We start from the raw sequence: 18,736 nt of genomic DNA on the forward strand, positions 1-18,736 counted from the left end.
CCAAGTAGTTTTTAAAACATTAGCTCTCAAAATTTTAGTTCCTGAATGTTAAGGTAATTTGGTATATATTTGGTATATATTTATTATTTCTTTTTTTATTAAACTATTTGATTCTTCCTTTCACATTTCGAAATTTAGGTTTTTAGGTTCCAAATAAAATTGGCCTTTCATGATTTATTTTAAAAATTTTTATTTTTAAATAATTTTTATAAATTTTTGGAAAAAAAATCGAATTATAATCTATAACATTTTTACCATCATCTTAAATGAGATATATTTATAAGTATACCTGCAAAAAATTAAGAGTTTTTAATTCAAAATTTCCGAAAATATACGTGGATTTATATATTGGCGCGTTTTGAAATTTGGCATATTTATTGAAAGCTATAATAACATCAAATGTGATTCAGACACTTTGTTAAAATTATTTGAAAGTAGGAACGATGTGACTTTTTTTCGCTCATGCATAATGTAAAAAGTTAGGAAGGATAGGACTTTTTTCCTCTCCTGTACAATGGAAGGGAAAGGAAAATAGGTTGCTATATATTAAGAAGTTCAGCAAATAAATTATTCTTGTGCACACTAAAAAAACGCGCCAAGATAATTTTTTAACTTCTCTGTAAATTTCGCACCAAATTTTACATAATTTAATTTAGGCTTAATTTGAATTGTACTATCGAAATATGGAAAAACAATTGGTATATTATTTCAGAAAAAGTCCCATTTTGTGTCAGAATACCTATGTCAGAACAATGCTACGTAAAAATCTAATATACATCCCAAGTCGCGCTTTCAAGGCATGAAAAACGCAATTTGAATTTCGTCAATCGGCCCAGTAGAACGGGAGTTATAGAACTGTCCACTTTTTTTTTTCGCAGTGTACATTAACAGTAATATAAGAATGTAACAAATCACTCGTAAATTGAGACATCTAATGACTGGCTTAACTAACGCTAAATCGGCTGCACACAGAAAAGCCGAGCCGGGAGTATCAGCATAAACTGAAAGGTGTCAGACATAAATCTACAGAGCTAACTTCAAATTCGCAGCATAAACATTCGAACTAAGTACGCTACTACTGCACTTTTGAACTCCTGAAATGCAGCTTAAATACTGCTTCTGAAACACGTTTAGAATTTGGATACCACATCATTACAAAATTTACATTCCGGCAGGAAACTAAAATCAGGAGGGACAGGAAAGTCAAACTAAAAACAATTGGTTAGAATAAAATAAATCCTTACACGGATAGATAGCTTCCAAGCAAAACGGGGTTAGGGTTGCCAGAAAGCATGTAAGGATCTTAAGTTTGACTAACGTTTATTTTATTTTAAATCTTTACTATCACTTTTTATTTTCTACTTCCGGCCAGAATTATAAGCGTGAAGGATTTTATGCAAAGTTGTCTGGCGAACGCCAAGTATTTAAGTGTGGCCTTTTTGCCAAGCAGGAGAGAGGAAGCAGTGAGTTCGAAGCAGGCCGCTTACCTTAGAAGTTACGCAGTTGCTATTTGCCTTCCAGGCCAGAGGTTTTAATCCTCTTGATAAATTAAACGTATTGTAGTGTTCACAGTCTCTGTGCTACATACGCTTCCTGTTATTATAAGGCCAATCTTATTCTAAAGTTAAATTAGAGTTTAGTTTTATTTTTATACCTTTTACGTTAGACCCCGAGTGGAGGGTCATTGTATTCCGAAGTACGGAAGTCATTGTATATAAAGAAAAAATAAAGGGTCTTGTATACCCTTCGTCTGTATCCTGTCTACTTACTACAATTAGTGAACATAGCTTTAGTAAGCTCTCTGTTCCTAGTCAGGTCATTGTATGTTTCCGAAGAAGGTTAGAAGAAACATTGAACCTGATAAGCAGAGCTGCCAGTTTTGGCGCGGAATCGCCCATTTGGCGACCAAATTGGCGATATGCCGATTCTATGAGTTCTAGAACATTCTAGAACTCATTCTTAGCGGTTTCCTAGATAAATCGATGTTTTCGAAGATACATTAAAAGCCTATACGCTGAGTAGAGTAATATGTTGAGTTCAGTAGTAGTGTTCTGAGTTCAGAGATCAGCTTGACAGCAACCGAACCCAATGGGGATCTGCACTTTAGTACTTTGCCGTGGAACTGTCTTCACCGTTGTAGTCTCAAGGCTGTGTTGCTCATTGTTTCGGCGTGTTTGACGTAGTTTTTCGATGACTTTAAACGTGTCTTTGAAATTATCCTATGTAGTACTGGCGAATAACTTATGTTTTGATTCTTCATCAAGTGTTATCGCCAGTTACTCCAAATCCAAGAACCCGTAGAACGCAACAATATAATTTTTCTTATATTGCAATGCAAATGTTCAAAGAAAATATTTTAATGTTTTGTTAATTTTATAACCGAAAACTAGGTGTACATTATTGTTCAAGGCTTCAAAACAAATGCAACTATTAAAGCAAAATATGATTCATAAAACCGAGTGAAATGTGCACGGTAGGTTTATAACGAGAAGCGACTATGGTGTATATATAACAATAGAAAATAAATTAACGAATATGTTATTTTTTTTTCACCACAATGTGGAATTTCTGATCACGTAAATCTCTTATCCCGAACAAATTATCTAAACATAAACGAAAGACGTCTTCATTTACGAACAACGAAAGATGTCCTCAGTTACGAACACTCAAATGAGGAACAAACGATTTTCAAAGTTACTTTGAGGTATTTCTGGTTCAGAGTTTAGTTAATCAGAATCGTCCATTTTAATATTTTCTGTTGCTTAACTGTTATTTGCAAAGCCTGATAGAAGATTTGCAGGACTATGAGTCACCATAAAGTAAATTATGATTTGTGTTAAAATTCGTGTTGCAGGCACAGATTTTAAGGGCTTTGACACTAAGAGATTATTTGTTATCTATGATATTTTCTCTTTATGAAAAACCATAGACCACATTAACAGTGAAGATGTAGAAAAGATACTAAAGGACACCACACGAACAAGTTCAACCAGAAAGAATTGGAAAAACTTCAGAAGCAGTAACACAGAAGGATATCCATGAAATCTGTGCAAAAAGGGGTTAGGGAAAAGTTTTATGTAATGTTATTACCCTAATAAAGTGGAAGCAGACAAGGTTTTCAGCGACAATGGCATGTCTTACTATTACAATTTTAAATCTACACGACAAGAGATTGCATTGGATACATTTTGAGTAAAATTGAGGCCCAGTGAGTCTCAAGCAAAGTCGTAGGGCCCAAAGATATTAAGAAAATAGTAAGATGCCTAGAAAGACAGTACCTAATGTTTTCATTAAAAGAGACTCGTCCTGTAAACAATAACATTTGCTTTTCTCTTCCTGGACACGTTCTAGTTGTGGTTTTCACTCTTTTCGTTCAATCATTATAAATCTGTTTAATATTGTGTTTTCCTTTTTTTTTAAACTTAGATTTAATGCTTTCTATAGGTTTGGGTTATGAACGTATGTACGAGATACTCTAATTAAATTTTAAATGAACAATTATATGTGGTACAGGAACAGATTAATTAACAGACATTAATTCCTAAGAGGAAAATTGTTGCCATTTATGAATATTTCGGATAACGAACGGACTTCAAGAATAAATTAAATTCGCGAACCGAGGTTTCTCTACCATGCCAAATTTTCAAATTTAAATGCGCAGTATTGAACTCATTACTATCGTATTTTATTTTCTCAGTTTGAAATGCAGGTTTGGTATTCATGAATGATGCCACGAATAAGGTTCTCTATGACATTTTGAGGGTATGATTCTCAGTGTTATAAAACAGCGAGAATATAAATCACAAAAATATATCAGTGTTTTTAAGACTTCGAATATATCTTCCTAATATATCTCATACAATTACTGCCAACCGCGAACGCGTGAACTGTATGGTCATTCCATACACGTAACATTTCCACAAATTCCATACACGTTTCCATAAACTCCATAGACGTAACGTTTCCGTGCATTTAGCAGTGCAGATTTAAATGCTGTCAGAATTAAGAGAAGGTATTACACAGCTTGGGTAGCGGAATGGAAAACGAGGCAACACTTATTCAACATTTAAAAACTATTACAATGTGCAATAGTGAACAGTAAACAATAAAGAATCTCCTGGATATAAATACGCTGCGATGTCTCCCATTTGAAGGAATTTTTCCCATCCGATAACTTCTTATAAACTTCTGGAGAAACTATAATGGTAACCCTTTTATCGTAAGATTACTATTATTTAATTCAGAAAATTAGATTGTTAATTCTTTTTAGAAGTGCAAAAGATTATTATCAATAAGCTAGTTCTAAATTTTTAAAAGTAAAATGAATACAGAAAATCATTTATGTATTTCAGAACTGGCCACAGGCGGTCGAGTAGATACAGTCACACAAAACCAGTAAATTATCCCAAATTTCTTCTCAGCGGTTGATGGGATTAGCTTCATGGGTTTCTGTGGTTTTTGTAGTATATAAGGTAAATATTTGTATTTTCACAATATTTATACTTTATATTTCCCTCATTTATAAAGAAAGGGCCTTTTTTCGAGTCCAGCTTAGTTTAGAAGATTAATTTCCTCCACGGGACGTCCCTTCCTTTAAGCAAACAGCACTTACGTATTTTGCCACAATCATTTAACCAAAGAAACGACTCTGCTACAATAACCTTCAATAGTCCTGTAGAAATTACGTTAGAAGGCCTATTGATAGCATATTAGCTAGAACAAACAGGTGTCGTTTAAACAACTGACGGCCTTTAACACGAAAAGGCGGACAAATCAGTTTTCTGGAATGCTTCATTATAATTGGCACATCTACTGAAGGACACTACCTGATTAGAAATTAGCAAACATCATTTCTTGCTTTCTTCATTAAATACAATTTTCTTCTAATATTTTTTATTCCGAACCAGTTATAAAAATATTCATTACTTGCTTTTACGTCTTAATTCAAGCGCAAGATATTGTCCTTTAACCTAAGTGCACTGTTGTGGCTTTATTCAGGAACGGTACATATTATGCATAAAAAATATCAGAACACTCCTCCATATAAAAAAAATATATTAGAATTGCGCACAAAAGAATATCAGGACGAAATTACTATTGTTATTATTTTCATCGTAAGAAACTATATAAAGCAGCGTTTACCGTTTAAATTAAATTTTCATCGTAAGAAACTATATAAAGCAGCGTTTACCGTTTAAATTAAATTTTGAACGTATCAGACTCATACTTAATACTAAGTTTAAAATAAATTTTTGAATAACCAATGCACTACTCCAACGCAATGGGATAGGAATTGACGTTTCAGCGTTTATTGTTCCATTAACGTTTGCTTCGAAAATTAAACTTTGTGCAGCATATGTAATACACTGGTGTGCAAAACTTAAGCAACAATGTAAATTTTAATCAGATAGCCATGAAATTGTAGTAAAGGAGTTCTTGCGTTCAGTACAATGAACATGCAATTCAGTAAATAGGTCATGCGTATGCAAATGTCAAGAAAAAACGTCACAGGCTACGTGAGCGTACACAAAACGCGTAAGGTCAGCGCGCTCAAGTCAAGATTACCATAAAAGAAAGGATGGAGATGCAATGAAAGACATTCACTGCAAGTATAGGGAGTTCTTTCGTGAAATATGGCTAGAAGAAATGATCTGGATGACTTCACACGTGGAAGAATGATCGAAAATCTGGAGTAGGGGCGAAGTGTGACCATTATTGCTGATGAGTTCGTAATCAACAAAAGTGGCCTTTCGCGCGTTTAGAAAGCCTTCCATAACATAGGTAAAGCTATTAGAAATGTTGGTGGAGGCCGTCCCAGGAAAACAGCTGCAGCAAATAACCGATATATAGTCCTGCAGAGAAAAGAGTCCGAAACCAGTCAACAACTGTGAACAGCAACGGGCGACGACAATTGTCGTGGTTTACTGCGTCCAAACACCTTCACAAAGATGGCCTATGCGCCTGCCGTCCTGAACGCTGGATCCCTTTGAAAGTTGGCCATCGTCATCACCGTTTACAGTGGTGCAAGGAGCGCGAAAACTGGGCATCTCATCAATGGAGTCGTATCCTTCTTACGGATGAGAATCGTTTTAGTGCCACAAGCGATTCTCAACACAAATTGATTTGGACAGAGGTCGGGACACGGTTTGATCGGTAACATTACGGAAAGATGCCGTTACGGTGTCCTGAAGATCAGGAGAAAGCACCCGCCTAGAGGGACGAGTGTAGGTTGTTTCTATGAGCTCCGGCATTTTCCTCATTAGAAGCGGAAATATTCAGCGGATTGTCTTAATTTTAATTGCTATGTATAGCCAAGACGTTCAGCTTTAATTAGACACCAAGTTCGTCAAGATCGGATCATCCAGTAATTACTAAGAGACTAATTACTGCCTCAACGCGTCGTGCACGTGGTAATTCATATCGAACTGTGCTTCCAGATTCGCATAGCAGCCGCCGTTGCCCGATGTCACTGGTGTTTAGTATCGTCGGATGCGGTATTTTACGCTGAGCAATTTGACAGTAATTATGTATGTGTGCGGTCAATGGATGCCGAGTAATTGATTTTTAATTGCTTTTACAAGTTTTTCACCGTGAACTTTGACCTTTTCCCTGTCCCTACGGTCAGTTAGAAGCATTCGACCCCCCGTCGCCTGTTAACCCGAGTGATTTCCTGTTGTCAACAAAGGGAGAAAGAGGTACTGGAGGCAATTAAACGAATCGCTAATTAAGCCCCTAATTGGCCTAGCGATTTTGTTCAAACGGATTCTTCTGATTCAAGCCATGGGCTGTATGAGATTGTAAATTTGAAGAAGATCGGTCTGCTACTTCAAAAGTTACTGTTTTTCCGGCATTACCAGGACTTAGGATTATCGTCTTCTACAATAGTGATTAATGCAGTGTGTGTGTGCTTTTTAATTAATTCTGTGCCTGTGTTTATCAATTGGATTACTCCGCAGAACTACCTATAGTGTACAGCTGATGCACAGAAGAAGTATCGCAGCCAAGCGCATTTCTCTGCAATTTGCTTGCTAGTCACTATTGATTATAGCACTCAACATTTATGTAATAAAATGTACCTGTTACATTCAACCCAGCAATAATACCAGTATTTCCTAATAATATACAAGGCATTTTTGCGGTGTTCTTAAAGTGGAAGTGTGTTTTTGTGTCAAATTAACGTGAAAGTTATGTACGTGGTACAGGTGAAAAGTGATTTAAAGTGTTAACGTGAAAGTGTTATCAAGTGTTGATATTGCATGGTGAAAGTGTTTTCAAGTGTTAAGTGATTTACGCGAAAAGTTATTTAAGGTGTTTACGTTCCGTCAACGGTGATTTATAGTGTGATTTAAAGTGATTTAACGTGATTAAAAGTGATCCAAAGTGTTAACGTGTCTGCAATTTGCGTGCTCGTCACTATAGATTATAGCACTGAAATTTATGTATGAAAATGTACCTGTTACATTCAACCCAGCAATATTACCAGTATCTCCTAATAATATACATGACATTTATGTGGTGTTCTTAAAGTGGAAGTATATTTTTGTGTCAAATTAAAGTGAAAGTTATGTACGTGGCACAGGTGAAAAGTGATTTAAAGTGTTAACGTGAAAGTGTTATTAAGTTTCGATATTGCACGGTGTACGTATTTTCAAGTGTTAAGTGATTTATGCAAAAAGTGATTTAAAGTGTTAACGTGAAAGTATTATTAAGTTTCGATATTGCATGGTGTACGTATTTTCAAGTGTTAAGTGATTTACGCAAAAAGTGATTTAAAGTGTTTACATTCCGTCAATGGTGATTTATAGTGTTATTTAACGTGATTAAAAGTGATCCAAAGTGTTAACGTGTCTTCAATTTACTTGCTGGTCACTATTGATTATAGCACTCAATATTTATGTATTAAAATGTACCTGTTACATCCAACCCAGCAATAATTCCAGAACTTTCTAATAATATACAAGGCATTTATGTGGTGTTCTTAAAGTGGAAAAGTGTGTTATTGTGTCAAATTAACGTGAAAGTTATGTACGTGGCACAGGTGAAAAGTTATTTAAAGTGTTATTAAGTGTTGATACTGTATGGTGAAAGTGTTTTCAAGTGTTAAGTGATTTACGCGAAAAGTGATTTAAAATTTTACGTTCTGTCAACGGTGATTTATAGTGTGATTTAAAGTGTTTTAACGTATTTAAAAGTGATCCAAAGTGTTTACGTGAAAGGGATATTACGTGGTGAATTCCATCAACACTGATTTAAAGTGATTAAGGTGATACAAGTGTTAACGTGAAAGTGATATAAATGTGTTATTAAGTGAAAAGTGCTCAACGTGTATCGGTGATTCAAGAATGACACGTAACTCATCTGCACAGTCGGAAGGAGAGCCTCAGATGCAAAGGTCGGATTTCGATCCGCAAGAGATACTCGACAGTGACCAAGACCATCAAGGCAAAGTTCACCTGCTCTACGAATTTATAAGAAAGACAGCCAGCACTCATAGAAGGGGCAAATTCCTCCTACCTCAAGATCTTCGTGAGCGACTGCTATGTGCTCTGGACGCTCTGGAAACGCTAGCCTTGAGAGGCCCACACCTTGCAGAGAGTCCAACCCTAGCAGACATAGGAGTAAACACGTCGACGGTTCTTTGTTGTGAACTTGCTCACTCGATTCAGCAAAATGCAAAAAGACAGGTGAAGCAGCTCCATGCAAGCAAAGATACTATACAGCAGGATGAGCACCCGGTTATAGAGGGTAAAGATGGCCAACCTACGTACGCGCAAGCGGTAAAGCGGAGATGGGAAAGGAAAGTCACGAACATGCCGACACTGCTGATCCTCCCTAAACGGGATGAACAGAGTGCGGATATACGCGGGGTACTAGAAAAGCATGTCCAAATTGAAGATCTGTGTGTCAACCTTCGGGGCATTACGAACTTAAGTAGTGGAGGTGTGGCGGTGCGATGCAACAACAAGGATGAAGTACAGAAGATAAGTCAGTTCCTAGCTCAGCACGATAACCTAAAGGATACAGTAGGCACGCGTATACCACGGAAGAGAACACCGAAATGCACAATCGACAATGTACCGTACGGCACCTCGGAGGTGGAAGTACAAGAAATGCTACAAAAGTCTTGCAATCTTGGGAATGAAGAGTGTAGAGTCCTCTTCAAGCGCCCGGACAGAAGGAATAGAGCCACAAAGTGGGTGATTGAATGTACCCCTGGTGCCTTTCATGTCCTCATGTCCAAACGAAGATTGTTCCAAGGATGGAGGGAACATAGTATATACGAGTTTACAGGAGCCAAGCGCTGTTTCCGCTGTCAGGACCTGGAACATACGTCGAAAGACTGCTGCCACAGGCCTTACTGCGCTTACTGCGGAGGCTGTCATGACATTAACGAATGTAAGGCGGACTGCCCTGAATGCATTAACTGCATCATAGCAAACAGAGATTCAAAAGTTAAAGTGGATACACACCATGCAGCGTACGCAGCAAACTGCCCAACATTCCATGCGCACATCCAGAAGATTAAAGCACATACTGACTACGGCGAGGACAACTAATTTAATAGCCCAGCAAGCAAGGCATCGTCTACCTACTACATAAGCCAGTTCACTTAATAACAAGCGCAACTCTCTAGGAAGCAAGTCAAGTATTTTCACAGTTAGTAATTTTACCTTAAAAGTCAATTAATTTACAAAAGCAATGGAAGTGAATTCAAGAACAGAGGAAAGCAATGTGCTCAAGTTTGTCCAAATCAACCTCCAAAGAGCGCGCGCGGCTACTGCACAGCTAGTGCAATATGCTATAGAGGAAGAGGCGGACTTCCTTTTAATTCAAGAACCTTTTCTTTATGCAGGGCAAGCAGCAGAATTTCTTCTCCAATGGACCGTCATCCAGGATTCAGGAAGTGAGGGAACAAGAGCGGCAGTAGTTTGTTGCCACAGCAGATGGTTGCCAGTTGTGCTAGCAAAGTCGAGAGACATGGTCACAATTGCAGTCGAGGCTATGGGACTGAGTGTCCTGGTCACGAATGTCTACATTCCACCTACAGTAGACGTTTCTCCCACATTAGATGCCTTGCAGAATATCCTTACGTCCTACCCGCATGCACACCATGTATTGGCAGGAGATTTTAACTCTCATGCGGAGGACTTCGGATATCCGACCACAGACCCAAGAGGTAGAGAAGTTGTGGACTTCATTGCATGCAACGGACTCATTCTTCATAACGTGCCGGGCAGTCTGCCGACCTTCGAGACCCAAATGGGAAAAGGATGGCCCGACATCACTCTGTCAACAGTGCGTCTGGCTCAGAAAATACAGCACTGGACCGTAAGTGACACTCCCTCAAACTCGGACCATCGCTATATAACGTTCCAGATAGGTCAGCCACATGCGCAGTTTATGAACAAGCGTTATAGAACTAATGGCAGAAAATTAAAACAACTTGTAAGCAGGCTAGGATCAGTACTAGAGCAGGTGGACGAGGCACTTATGAAATGTCAGAACATAAAGGATGCTGACGACTTAACCACCAGTATGATACGAGATATTCAATCTATCTGTGATGCCACCCTACGCCTGAAATCACCAAAAGTTTTAAGAGTGGCAAACTGGTGGACGAAAGAGCTCCGTGCACAGCGCAGTCGCACCAGGGCACTTAGGCGTAAGATGAAGAGCGAAAGAGACCCAGACAGGAGGCAAGCCCTTAGTGTTCTTTATAATAAAGAGCAAGCTCAGTACAAAAGGGCAATTGCAGCCGCAAAACTTGCCAGCTGGAGGGAGTTCTGTACTAAGAATGTAGAAGTCTATGGTGCTCTCCACAAGATAGCTTCGAACAAAGTTTACAGACCACCGGAGCTAAGAGCCTTTGCAGGGCAGCAGGCTGGACACATAACAGAAATCACGCTCAGGACAATTCTTGACGCCGTACTTCCGGAAGAGGATATTACAGATCCGTCCGACCACCAGGCGTATACGCTGCACACATCTGTCCCAGATGATATGCCATTTACGGAGAAGGAAGTCTCCGCAACGATCAAATTTCTCCCGAAAAGTAAAGCCCCTGGTCCGGACTCAATAGACTATCCAATCTTGAAAGCAATACATAAAGCAAGATCCGGCTTTCTCACGCGTTATTTTAACAAACTGCTAGCACTGCAAAGCTTTCCGGAACCTTACAAAACGGGGCAGGTTGTGCTCTTTAAGAAAGAAGGAAAGGATCCAAACAGCCCATCCTCGTTTAGGCCGATTTGTCTTCTCCCGGTAATAGGGAAACTCTATGAGAAGCTCCTAGTCCAGCGGCTTAAATTTCATATGACGCAGAGTGGGGCAATCTCTGACGCACAATATGGATTCAGAGAGCTACGCTCAACGATTGCTGCCCTATCAAAGATAAGAGACTATATCAGCCACTTGCATGAAAGGAAACAGCATGCAGCGGTCCTAAGTCTGGACCTGCAAAGCGCATTTGACTCTCTGTGGTGGCCCTCAATTTTAGAGGCACTGCACCAGTCAAGGATCCCTGATAACCTCTTGCAGGTTTTCAAGCAATACCTGTCCAATAGAAAGTTCATAGTAACACACACTGGCGGTGTCATAACCAGAAGCCAGACAAAAGGCTGTCCACAGGGTTCGCGTGCGCGGGTCCAGACTTGTGGAATGCAACTTTCGATTCCATCCTACGATACGAATGGCCGTCCCATACCCAGATAGTAGCCTTTGCGGATGACGCGACCTTTGTGGTGGGCGGCAAGAGTAGAGATGAACTGCAGCAAAACTGCAATGATGTAATTGATACCTTCTCTCGGCTATGTCAGAAAAAGCTAATAATTTCTGAGGCAAAATCGAAATATATAATTTATCATAAGCCAGGCCAAACTTTAATAAGAAACCCAACCATCCAGCTTAATGGGAAGACCATCAAAAGGCTCAGAGAACTAAAACTCCTGGGTATTATATTGGATGAAAAGTTCACCAGGCTGCCTCACCTTAAAGCCCAAAGAGAAAAGGCTCGCCGAATCGCAAACAATCTGCAAAAAATGCAAGGCCCACACTGGGGCCTTCGGCCCAATATCTACAAGATACTTTACTCCACTGTCGCGGAGAGGGTCCTAACCTACGGAGCAGCCATCTGGGCAGCCCCGATGACAGTCAGAAAGGCAAAATTGCTAAGTAGTGCACAGCGACCATTTGTCCTGGCCATAACGAAGACCTACAGGACAACGTCGACTGCGGCCGCTTCGGTATTAGCAGGGCTTATGCCGCTCCCAATCAAAGCGCAGCAAGAAGCCTCAATTGCAAAGGTGACGCAACTCCAACGGCCATGCACATATGGGGATACATGCTATCTGCCAGAAGTCTACGAAACACGCAGGTCCAAACTAAGCGCACATCCGTCGGAATATGGACTGGGCATAAGGACTTTCCACTCACCAGCTTTAACCCCGCGCTTAGACGGACCAGGGGCCGTGCTTTATACAGACGGGTCAAAAATTGATAACGCTGTAGGCAGTGCCTATATAGCCTATATAAATGGAAACATAGCAAAGGAATGGAAGGACCGTCTGGGAGCACAGAACTCAGTGTTCCAAGCGGAAGTAGTTGCCCTCACAAAGGCAGTGAAATGGGCAATTGACACACGGCAGAGTCGAGCTACGATATTTACTGACAGCCTGTCAAGCATTTATGCTATCAACAACCCTCTCCAGCGCTCCGCACTAATCTCGCACCTGCAAGAAGTCCTCCGTCTACAAGAAAAGTCAATGAGAATCCAAATTTCCTGGGTTAAGGCGCACGCCGGAATCCAGGGAAATGAAGCAGCAGACGCTCTTGCCAAGAAGGCTGCCCAAAATGAGGAAACGGAGCAGATTCAGGTGCTCCTGCTCCGGTCATGCCTAAAGAGGCAAATAGAGGAGTCCGCCATTGGAAACTGGCAGAATGAATGGGACCAAATCCCGCAAGGCCGCAGAGCACATGAGTTCCTGCCCAAGGTAGAGGTGGACCGGCTCATCTCATCGCCCTACCTCACGCGATATATAACAGGCCACGGCCCCTTTCCGACGTACTTTGCAGAAAGGGGTTTAGCAACAACTGATATGTGTGTTTGTGGCAACGTGGGCTCACCAGACCATTATGTCACGGAGTGCCCTTTAACAGCAGAATGGCACATAAAATTCCCAACTACCAATGTTCTGCCTTTCAAACGCCTTCTCATAAAACATCGAAGCACGCGGCAAAAGCTTAAATGCATAATGGCCAAACTAGAAAAAATGGGCATAGACCTCTGCAGGCCGGAATAGGGCACCTGCAATAAACATAAAAGCATCTTACAACTGTGAAGACACAAGATGGTTGCAGGGCCAGGGTAATACCCGAGTAGTCATAGAAAGCCGTCCGGGTGCCCTGTCCTGCTGTCACCTGTCACCTGTCCTGAAGATCTCGTCTGGAGAGGTATTATGCTGAGCGGGCGGACGGAGCTTCACGTTTTCGACAGATTTTCTGTAACCGGAGAACGCTATCGTCAGGAGGGGATCCTTCCCCATGTGCGTCTGTTCCGAGGTTCCATTGGAGCAAACTTCATTTTTATGGATGATAATGCCCGGCCACACCGAACTCTTGCTGTTCAGAAGCTACTGAAAAATGAAGATATCACTCGAATGGATTGGCTAGCGTGCTCCCTTGATTTAAACCCCATACAACATGTGTGTGCTTTGGGGAGACGCTTGTGACACGATTACATCCTCCGGGGAACACCCAACAACTGAAACAGATGCTGATTGAGGAATGGGCACTCTTACCTCAAGATCTGTTGGACAATCTGGTGCTGAGTAAGGAGAGACCGTTCGAAGCAACGATTGCAGTAAGGGGAGGGCATATCCCATACTAAGGAACACCTGCTTGTTGTTCTTCCTCTTGTACAGACAATCATGTGTAGCGATACTATGAGTTCAATAAAGCCTGTTTTTGTTTGATTCCATACTGTATTTTATTCATTTTTAGAGCAATTACGCTTTCGTCATCATTTAAATACAAAATGTCTCTTAATTCTGAATTTCATGTCTCTCAGATGATTTTTCGTGGAGTTATGCCAAAAAGAACACCTGTTGCTAAAGTTTTGCACACCAGTGTATTTAAGTTTTGACTAACTAGAGTGTTAATCTACTTTCTTATTAAGATTCACGATTTTATGTGTTTTATTGTACAATTAATAAAACTGCATACCATATTTATTTGCATAGTTTTCCACTAGCTATTTAGCACAATATTCTGGAATGTTTTTAAGCGTTCATGTAATTTTCCCTGCCTTAGGGAGTTATAACGCTGGTTCCCCTAAGTTTTGAAATGGATACGTTTAAAGTTTTAAAGTTTTAAAATGGATTCCCCTAAGTTTTAAAAAATGGATACGTAGTAGACATTTACGTCTTATTAAGAGAATTGTTTTTGGACTTTGAGTTGAAGCAATAATATTGCTGAAGCAATTGTTGAAGCAATAATAGCGAAGAGCTTCGGGAAAAAAAAGGAAAGAATAAGGCTTTTGATATCTCTTATAAAGTTATCATCACCTTATAAAAGATATAATAGTATGATGATATTTATATGATGATCGCCTTATAAATATATAATATCGATCTTATGATCGATGATAAGATCAGTGCACGTTAGAAGACAGACTGGGCGACGACTTTCAAGCTGCAGCAGACAATGCAAACAGCAATATCAACAACATTAAATGATTTGAAGCCTAGGGTGTAGCAGTAGGCAAAGGTAACAGCGGGCAAGATTCAAGTTACAGGAAAGTAGAAATGGAGTTATCTTATTAAATATCGTAGTGTTAGTAGTATCTACCGGAATGTAGATTCCTTTTAAATAAGTGTTATTGTAATAGTTACCAAGTATGTTTTAAAATGTTTATTATATGCTCGGTGATAAACTTAAAACGTTAATGTTAGCATACATGCACGTGGTAAAAACCGTAAGTAAAAATTATAATAACTACACTACTGATTGCAGTATATTGCTCACTAGATATTTCTGGATGCGCTGCATGAGCATGTCATCATCCTCACCTGATGTGCGTCTTTCTGTCTCGTTTTCGTTCAGTTTCACCATCATTCCCCCATCTTTGGTTGTTGTGGTATTACCCTGATTGTTCCTCTGCTCGGCTTCTAATAGTAATCCTGTAATACACATTAATGGTGTTAATTTTATTTGTTCCATAAAATAAACTGTGAAATATGAAAATTATCACTCTAACCGATATAAATTGAAAATTGTATTTTATGTTATTTTTGTTTTAATAATTTATTTATCACGCTCTTAAAATGTTCTACATTTTTTCTTTCTGGTAGTATTTAATCATTTAATCATTATCACTTGATCATTTTGCAGATGTTAACATAGATATTAACTTCCCGTATTAAAAGACATGGGCTAGAAACATAAGCTATAACCAACATAAGTACACATTTGCAATCATGAAAATCGCCCGCCAGCGGTTAAACAGACTATTGAATCCTGGCAGTTCGATTTGTGAGTTCAATACTTGCCGATCGTACCAACTGCATGAGAGTTTAAACAATTTTTCTCTTACGCAACGTGATTATAGGCCAGTTTCCTTTAGAAAGTCTTTCAGGAAGGGGGCCCACCAGCGGCCGAGCGGTAAAGTCGCTAAACACTGGTAGTTCGGTCCGAGGTTCGAATCCCGCGAACGGGCTGGCTGCATGGGCGTTTTCGTGGTTTTCCCCATGTGTAACGTGTATACGAGCCAGTTTCCCTTAGAAAGTCCTCCACGAAGGTATCCCTCCTCTTAGGCAGATAGCCCTCGAGGCTTTGCCATACTCACACACACACTTTCAGGAAGCAGTCTCTTTCCTTAGGCAATTAGCCGTTGCTTGCAATGCCATTACTTAAAAACCGAAATTTTTCGTAAAAAAATTTTAATAAGCATCGAAATTATTTAAAATTAAAAGTAAATATTGAAGGTTCCATCACATAAGTAGAGGCATTGAAGTATATACCTATTAAAAATTCATTTCTCAAACAAGGAACATATCTTAAATCAGGTGATGCATAAATTATACCGTACAAAAACACACAATAATGAAAGGAAACACTGGCATATATTAAAATATAGAATGATATTATAAATATGCAGTATGTATAAGCAGATATAACGTATGCAAAGTCAAGGCAGAAAGATAATAACAAAAAGTGCTTTTTAGAAATAATAATTATATTAACAATTTTACAATATAACTTTTAATCATTAATTAACTTAATAAATAGTAATTTTATAAGAAAACATTTCATAAATAATAATTTTATAAAATGATTTTATAAATAATAATTATTTAATTTTTATAAATGATAACTTTTCCAAATAAAAAAGGAATTTACTGATTCTTAGAACATAACATCTGGAAATGATTTCTGATCATCTGAAGTCTTCGGAAATTCATTTCGAATTAGATTTTGTTAAAATTGATTCTTATTATCTAGAACGATTATGTGAAGTGAGAGTGATTGTAGAAAGTAGTAAAGCAAGATTTATCAAAAAATATTTTATTTAAATTAATTTTGAAAGTTTTTTTTTAATTTAATTTTTTTATTTCACTCTTTGAGGGTTATGTACTAGTTCCAAATTATAAGAGAATAATTACTCCTTGTCCTTTTGTAAACATTCTGGATCTCATACGAGTACTTGGTATCTTAAAATTACTTCAAAATATAATTTACTTAATTTTATATTAAAAGAAAATAAATTAATTTACATTTACTTTAAAGTATAATGTTCATACTATTAAATTTACTTTCATACTTTGTCAAATGTAAGAAATGAATGTTACAATTTGTACTTACAAAATGTCAAGTTTATGTGTATGAGATTTTATTATATGCAATTTGTTTTCTCCTTATCTTTAGTTTCTAAATAACTCAGTCTTGTTCCTCATTAAAACCACTTCGTTTTTGAAGAAATACCATAAATATTTAACATATGAATTGCAATTTATTTTGAAGTATATACTGATATTAGTTACAACTTTATTTCTTCTTTCTGACTTCCAATTATGGTCAGACTAGTTTACAGGCGATTCTGTAAATACGTTTTAATTTGGTTCGTATAAAGTGCTCTAATTTCGCAAATGAAATTAAGAAACAAATTCCATTGCAATTAAAGAGTACTTGTCTTCTTAAATAACGCTTAAACTCTCTCCCAAATGTCTTAGAATTCATCTAGTTTTCCTAACGGACTGTAAATTATCCAGCCTTTTAAATTCCCAAGAGCCACTTAATGTCTCTTTTACGATTTCCAGCAGCAATCGAATAAAGGATAAATTTACAAAATGTAATTAACTAATTGAATCACTTAAGCATCTAACGATTGGAGAATTTTAATTTTAATAAGCATTATTATGTATATATATGTAACTTAATACCAAGAAAAGAACAAGTTCATTTCATCTGAAAGTAATGTGTTCAAACAGGAGGATCGATTTAATGAAACATGCAATTCTTCTGCAAATGCCAAATTCAATAATTTTCAGGATTATAATAATGATATTTATACTGTAATCATTTTCATATTTCGCTCCAGTCAAATTTTAAATAATATTTTCTCATAATATTTTTGTACGATTTCGCGTTTATGAAAATGCTTTATTTCAATTAAGCGCACTAAATTCTTATTGTTAACTAACAAAAGACAAAAATTACGAAGGTATCTTTTGTTTTTAAGAGAACAAAATAAAAACAAAATAATACTGCTCAGTGTTTGGTTTCTGAAATTATCACAAAAATCAAGGATTTAATTAGGGAAGAGCATGCAGAATTAGGGCATTTTTGTAGAATGTCTTCAATGATAAGAAAGAAAACCTAGGGAGTTCTAATCAGGCAGGCATAAACTTGGATTTGAAGCTATTTACATTAGCCAGAGAAGATGACAAGCCGTAGTTCTCACATTAAAGCATATAAATTACACACAGAAATTTTCTGATTCAAGACTCAATACGATATTAAGTGTATATTACATACACTGCATATTTATCATATCATTCTTTATTTTAATATATGCCAGTGTTTCCTTTCATTTTTGTGTGTTTTTGTAAGGTATTATATGTTCAAACTTTGGGAGCACTACAAAAGTTTCCACTAGAAATTAATGAAAACTGTGTTTTCGTTTTATTCCATTTTAGTCTATGGAAAGTCTCATATGAATACATATTTGCACAGACGGTAAATTTATAAAAACCATTTTCGTTGTTTGAGATAATTTTGAGTTATATTAGATTGTTAAAATATTAAGAATTTTTCGAAAATAGTAAAGAGCGATCCTCTCTCTCTCTCTCTCTCTTTTTTCAGAACTTTTTTCAGAAAAAACTTTTTTCTCTTTTTTCAGAAAGACGAACACATCTAGCACAGGAAGTACAAACACTTATAATTAAGCAGTCATCAATGAATGGCCAAACCTATCGGTCATTTAGCCGATTTATCATCCGAAAGCGTTGCCACGATGTACTCCATGGAGCAACGGATATTACATGCGCAAGAAAGAGGGACAGATAATTACTTGTATAAATCCGGAGATATATGAGTAATTATACTCGGAGATTAAGAACAGGGCTATATAAAATCCGATTCTACTGACCACCATATCGATTTGGAAGGCTATGTAGAATAGTGAAAATCATAATATGCAATTTATAGAGAAATGCAACCTATAAAGAGGTCAGTTTCTTTG

At 37.8% G+C, this 18,736-nt stretch overlaps 1 protein-coding gene across 3 annotated transcripts in view; it reads right to left on the bottom strand.

Annotated features, from left to right (window-relative positions):
- The window catches only part of LOC118197664 (cell adhesion molecule Dscam1-like), a 927,954-nt gene that overhangs the window by 7,543 nt on the left and 901,675 nt on the right, over positions 1-18,736 (bottom strand). For 2 of the 3 annotated variants that reach the window (XM_085816876.1, XM_085816875.1), the window contains exon 24: positions 15,022-15,176. In XM_085816876.1, the coding sequence (XP_085673002.1) occupies positions 15,022-15,176 (155 nt within the window). The remainder of the gene's footprint in view (positions 1-15,021; positions 15,177-18,736) is intronic. The other variant, XM_085816877.1, reaches the window with a different exon arrangement.

The sequence above is a fragment of the Stegodyphus dumicola genome, chromosome 5, assembly GCF_044657685.1.
Source record: "Stegodyphus dumicola isolate Sdum_Otavi_A_Nest chromosome 5, ASM4465768v1".
Taxonomy (NCBI): domain Eukaryota; kingdom Metazoa; phylum Arthropoda; class Arachnida; order Araneae; family Eresidae; genus Stegodyphus; species Stegodyphus dumicola.